Source organism: Podarcis pityusensis, assembly GCF_964106645.2.
Source record: "Podarcis pityusensis genome assembly, chromosome: 17".
NCBI classification, from domain to species: domain Eukaryota; kingdom Metazoa; phylum Chordata; class Lepidosauria; order Squamata; family Lacertidae; genus Podarcis; species Podarcis pityusensis.
In genome coordinates this window covers 1557896-1564404 of record NC_138042.1, presented here as the reverse complement: position 1 = coordinate 1564404, position 6509 = coordinate 1557896, and the positions used below count along the sequence as shown (strand labels likewise).

At 47.0% G+C, this 6509-nt stretch overlaps 1 protein-coding gene across 1 annotated transcript in view; it reads left to right on the top strand.

The window, feature by feature from the left end:
- Positions 1-4917: 4917 nt before the first annotated feature.
- The window catches only part of DNMT1 (DNA methyltransferase 1), a 55486-nt gene continuing 53894 nt past the window's right edge, over positions 4918-6509 (top strand). The window contains exon 1 of the mRNA XM_080988440.1: positions 4918-5018. Within this exon, the coding sequence (XP_080844566.1) occupies positions 4972-5018 (47 nt within the window). The 5' untranslated portion in view covers positions 4918-4971. The remainder of the gene's footprint in view (positions 5019-6509) is intronic.

Sequence of the window (6509 nt, the reverse complement as noted above, 5' to 3'; positions counted from 1 at the left end):
CCAGACTTATTGGCCTGTTCCAATTGTTTCTGTTTTAAATATTTAATCCTCCACTCTATTTCCTGATTTACTATCTTTGAAAACTGTGTTTGCAATATCTTTCACTGTCTCCTTTTTCGTGGGGAGTTTATTGTTTTTCTTTTCTTTTCTTTTCATTTCTTCTAAAATGTCTTGTTTTTCTGCTCTTTTCTTTCTTTGGTATGTGTTTTGCTGTATGAAAAAGCCCTGCATTGCCGCTTTACTCACATCCCAAACAACCTTTAAATCTGTCTCTTGATTTAAATTAATTACTTCAAGTCTCTTATAAAAATAAGGTTTTTTTCCTCATTTGGTGCACCCACACCAATTAACAATATTTTTTTTATTCTTCCTTATACATCATTAAATAGTGGTTTCGGGGCCCAACTCTGGTTTTAAATACATTACAATGCTTTTTTGTTTTGTTTGTTATGTCAGAGATTACAAAGTCCTTTCCCAATCTTTTGTTAATCAGAATTCTTCTGTTTCTTCGCAATATGTGTTTCTTGGAGGCTGATCACATCCAGATTTAACTTCTTCACCACATGTTTGATCTTATTTCTTTTAGTTTTACTATTCACTCCATTTACATTCCAGGTTAAGATTTTCAATGCCATCTTATTCTTTATTTTTCTTTCACCTCGACTTTTGTCGGGTCTTATTCTTCCTGTCCTGCTTCCAGTCCAAATGCCTTTTCTCCTTCTAGCTCTTTCCCACCCACATATTCTCCATAATTTGTCTGCTTCTGTAGGATCCTGACACCTTTGTTTTCTCCCTTTATATGTAAAATATACTCCTTCTGTATCAGAGCTGAGGGCTTCTCTCTTCACCACAAACACCATGGGAGCCTCTTGACCTTTTTATAGTCTTTAATTACAGTATTTACAACGGGTCATTAGCACATCGTTATCATCCATCAGAGTCACTCAGTTCAGATCTCTGCTGAGGCCTGCATTTGCCCCTCCAACAGCTCATAAAATAACAAGGTTTCCCACCTCCTTTCAGCCCTCCTCTTTTCCACATGCCTCGCAAGAGCCCCCAATTCTGAGCTTGAGCTTAACCCTTGCGTTTCCTGTGAACTTCCCGGCTCCCTAGCCCTTCCTGCCTCCTGCTCTCGGCTTATTCCAATTGCTCTCTCCTCATTATCTCCCTCCCCCTCGGGCACCTCGTCCACTTCTTCTGCTCCCAGGCTCCCCCCTCCCTCTGGGGAACCTGAAACCCCTGGTTCGTCCCTGACATTCTGGGTATTCCCAATGAAGAGGATTTTATTATATCTCAGTGCACCCGACAAATATAATTTGCTCTTTTCTTTAGCAATCTCATTGAAATTTATTTCAAAATCATTATCTTTTGGCCATCAATCTGGAGGTTCTTTTGGTAGTACATTTGCATTACTCTTTCTTTAACTCCTTTCAAGTTAAAAATAACCATACAATCCCTCAGTTTTTTGTTTGCTTTTGCATATCTAGATTTCACATGGAAAAATTTGTCCACTGCCGCACTGACCTCTTCTTCTAATTCAATCAGGTTAGCAAGTTCTTTTATTATTTTTTCACTTATTTCTTCCAGCAAATCCTCTAGAACGCTTCTTAATCGAAAAGTGAAGTTTTTTTTATTTAATTCCAGAACCACCATCACATCGTGCCTGTTCATTGCATCATGCCTCCATGTCTTCTTTCATCCTCTCTTGCTCCCTCTTATTTTGACTTGTAGTTTCTTGGAAGATTCCTCCAAATATGAAGTTTTGGCCTTTAATGTCTGCACTGTTTTTCCAATTCTAATGTTTTATGTGACAAATCTTTAATTTCTGTTATACAGTGGTACCTCGGGTTAAGTACTTAATTCGTTCCAGAGGTCCGTTCTTAACCTGAAACTGTTCTTAACCTGAAGCACCACTTTAGCTAATGGGGCCTCCCGCTGCCGCCAGAGCACGATTTCTGTTCTCATCCTTAAGCAAAGTTCTTAACCCGAGGTACTATTTCTGGGTTAGCGGAGTCTGTAACCTGAAGCATATGTAAGCTGAGGTACCACTGTAAATTTGCAACTGCGGAGGTTTTCTGTTCCAGTCTCTGTATACCTCTTTTCATTTCTTTCCTAATTTCTAATAAAATTGTCATCAGGTCTGACTTTGTTTACCTTTCTGCGATTGAACCTTTATTCTGACCTGGAGTAGTTGTTGGGCCTGAAGGTGGCTTTTTTTGTTGTGTTAGCCATGTTATGAGTTGAATTATTAAAGTTCAAAATACGAAACTTATCATCATCATCATTATTGTCTTAAATTTTCAATTTCCATAAAATAAGAATCAGTACTTGTGATTTCCTCAAAATTCCAACAGATGGTCCTGTTGCTCCTCTCCTGGGAAAGTGCTTAATGAAAAATAACAAACGTAAAACAAACAAACAAAACAAATCCCCGGTAATTATTTTTCCCACCAGTGTCGCTGTATTTTTTGTCTAAACTATCGCTCTTTCTGATGTTTGGTTTTCTGTTTCCTGAACAATTCCAAACTTGAACTTCAGGGTATTATTCTAAGCAGTGGGGCAATAATCTTTGCACAAGCATGCTGATAATAGGGCAAGTGTAACAGAACATGGTCTATAGCAGAGGTTTTCAACCTTTTTGAGTCCACAGTTCTCTTGACCAACTACTCTTTCTGTGGCACCCCTATGGGGCTCAGGAACCCGGTTATGTCCCTTCCCCTCCCTCCCCCCGCCTGCAGAGTTGGCATGGAGTAAAATCTGCAGGGGCTGACAAAAGAATAAACAAATACCCGCTAATAGTCTTTTTAATAAGCATTCCAGTAATAATAATAATAATAATTTTTTATTTATACCCCGCCCTCCCCAGCCAAGGCCGGGCTCAAGGCCGGGTTCAGTACATGAACTGAGCTAAAAACGTGCATCAAGGAAATACTGGATGCATTATTTTTAGACTTTATAAGTACTCTCTGTCAGGAACGTCCTACACACGAGTAGGCATCCAACAGAGACACATGCCCGACTGGCATGTTCTCTCCCTCCTGGTCCATCGTTCGGGAGCTTCAAAAGCTTTCTAGAGCCCAAACATCACAGCAACTGATATCAAGAAGCATCAGCACACTTCAGGATTCTGCAGAGTATTGGCAGTTCGCGTGACAGACTCAGCAGCACAGCATTTTGGCTAAACTACTTTATTTCCATGTAATACACTCGGAGCATTCTGACTCAGCTCCTTCCTCTTTCTCATCAGACAGCAAAGAGAAAGAGACAAAGGATAATAGTTCCACATTACAGAACACAGTAATGCAAACATCCTGTCTCCATCACTTCCCACTATGTGGAATGAAAACATACACTGTCATGTGAGAAAAACAATCCCATGACTGCAAGCACAGGGCAAGAATCCTAACACTCTCTGGCAAGTTTGCCAAACTGCAAAAGGACTTAAATTAAACTGGACATTGGGGAAGGTAAAGAGAAGAAAGCAGGACGTGGACTTTGTGGATTGATTGACATTAAGAAACATTTTTCTTTCTCTTGCTCCTTTTCATCTTCTGAACCAAAAGAGGCAGGCACTGCAAGGGTGGAGTTAAAAAAACAATATTTAATATTGGGAATTGTCTGAAAATATTTTTAGAACTATCTAAAAAATGAAGTTTTTTTTGAGACTGACAGAAGCTGGAAATGGTTTTGAAGCAGGGTAACGTTTTTCTTTTCTTTTTTAAAGGAGAAGGGGACGACAGAGGACGAGATGGTGGGACGGTGTTCTCGAAGCTACGAACATGAGTTTGACCAAAGTGCGGGAGGCAGTGGAAGACAGGAGTGCCTGGCGTGTCCAGGGGGTCACGAAGAGGCGGACACGACTAAATAACAACAACATATTTTTGCTTTATAATCTCCTGCTTTTAAAGTTTGTATGTTTGAATCAGACAGCCTGGTGGATTATTCTAAATATGGATTAACGGCTTTTTGAAGAATCTGAAGAAAGGAGGGAGGCTTAGTTGGTTAAAAGATTTTAAATTTCCCAAAAGTGGATAATAGGAGGGCTTTTCAAGAGGTTGAAGAAAACAAACGATAAATACTGTGGATTGATACTGTTTTATCCCTGTCTTTAAAATTTGTGTTTTTAGCTGAAGAAAAAAACGGGACTTTTAAAACTTCTGTCTGAGTAAAAGGTTGAATTGCTACAACTTTCTATATCCGATAAAACCTTATGACTGTCAGGGTAAAGGAGGAAACAGAAAAACCAAACAACAGAATGATAGTAGAGACAAAAAATACAGCGACACAGTGGGGTGGGGAAAATAATTACAGGGGGCTTTGTATTTCTTTTTTGAAAAAGTTTGTTATTTTTCCTGAGGCGCCTTCCCGGGAGAGGAGCCGCAGGGCCAGCGGGAGGCGCCTCACCCGCGCAGGGCCGGGTCTGCTCCGGGGCGTCGTGGGCCCGCCGCGGAAGGAGCGCGGAGAGAAGAGGGGCGGCGGGGCGGGGGGGGGGTCCCCCGGGGATCGGCTGCCCCTGCCGCCTCAGGCAGCCGCGCTCGGGCCGCGGAACAGCGAGTGCAGCCTCGGCGCCGCCCTCAGAAGCCTGGCAGGAGCCTCGGGAAGACCGGGCTGGGGAGGCCGCGGGCCGAAGCCGGGCGTCCCTCGGGCAGGAGCGCCCGCATTTCCCGCCCGCCCCGGGCTCCGGCCTCTCAGTTCCACGCGGCAGAGACGCATCTGCTGCACGCAGACAGACAGAAAGGAGAATGGTACCTCCCACCCGCCTCGCGCGCCTCTTCCGCTCCCCCCCATTTGGTTCCTCCCTCTCGGTGAGTGGCGGCCGGCGAAGTCCCGCCCCTTCCTCCCCGACTCCGGATGGTCGGCCTGGGTCCCGCTCCGCCCCCTCCCTCCCTCCCGGCGCGCGCGCGCGAATCCCTCTCCTCCCTCCCCGCCCGCCCGCCCGCCCGCCCGCCTTGCTGCCGCCTCGCTGCCCCGATGCCCGCCCGGGCCGCCCCGCTGACCCCGGAGGAGCTGCGCCGGCGGTGAGTGCGGGTCTCCTCGCGGGGGGGGGAGGCGCTTCCCCGCCCCGCCGGGGGGTCCCCAGCCCCTTTCCCGAGGGGGCGCCTTCTCCCGCCGAGGCCGGGGCTCCCTCAGCGCCCCCCCCCGCCCCGCGTCCTCCCGGCCACGGAGCCTCCCAAGGAAAGTTTCCCGAAAGGAGGACTCTGGTCTCCTGAGGGGCGGCCGGAGGGAGCCTCGCCTGCGCGGAGGCCCGCATTACTGGGGGGGGGGGGCGAGTTCTCCCCCTCCGGGAATTGCCGCGTCCCAGTGAGGAAAGCGCTTTCCCTCTCAATGCAGAACTGTCGGGGTGCTCCTAGACCCGCATTGCTGTGGCTGTCAAATCACAACTCGAAGGGGGTTCAGCTGTCGGTAAATGTCCCCAAGGAATTCATTGTCAACTTTCCGCTCCCTCCGCCCCGTCCCTTCTGAAGGGGCTGGTGCCCCAACTTTTCTTCGTGAAAAAATAGGGTTCTGGGGAATGAAGGTGACTAATTCTCTGCTAGGATTTTCCAAAAGCAGCGACGATGTGAGGAGGAAGAGGAGTCACTTTTCCTGCAGCCAGCCTGCCTTTCTTTGGGGTGCAGAGGGGAGAACCAGCAGAGAAGCTGAAAGCAGCCCTTCAGTTTTCCGGGGGCTCACTGGCCCCCTTCTCTCCCTGTGCCCCCCTTGGCACCTGCGACAGGAAATGGAGGAGCGTTTCTAGTGGAAAGCCTGGCTTGGCGGGAATGTGCCTGGGTCTCTTGAGGGGAAGGGTTAAGCGGAAGCCCGGGCAAACGCCATGGTGGGTTGGCGTCATTGGCAGCCACGAGCTTGCAATGGCTGCTTGGTTCTCCGCTTTCTAATGCCCGCTGCGTTTCAGTGGAGCCCTTCCCTCCGCTCCCTTGGGAGGTGTTTTTTGGGTGCCCCCCCCCCAGGTCTAATCTCGCCTACCTGTCATTCCACATAGTAGTAGCTGTCTATTTCCCTAATCTGTTCAAAACAATTTCCTTTGTCGAAGTGCCTCTGCTTGCTGCTTCTGAAACTGATATCTGTGCTCTGCTGCCAAAACAGGTTGGGTCTGGGATGGGAGGTAGGCGCTGCCCTCTCTTGCCCCATTGGGATTTCTTCCTAGCCTCTCACCTAGAGGATGCCAGTTGCTTCTTTACACTGAAGTAACGCTGCACACCTTTACTGTTTCTCAACTTATTTTTGAGCTTTTGATCTTATTTCTGAAATTGTTGGTAGCAAATATTTATCAACATCATTGTTTCTGTATTCTGTTTTCTAACGTTCACTTTTCTCTCTCAGATGGAAAATAGCCATGTAATCCTTGTGCTATAGGGTGCTATTGTAGCTCAGGGTCTGTCATGTCTCTGTGTTCCTGCTCTCAGAGCCAACCTAGGTGGTCCTTTGGGCCCGACTGCAAAATGGAATCTGGAAAGTAAACAAGCTAGCCTTTGCACAGCCATGCAGACCGAAAGAAGGAAATGGTTATT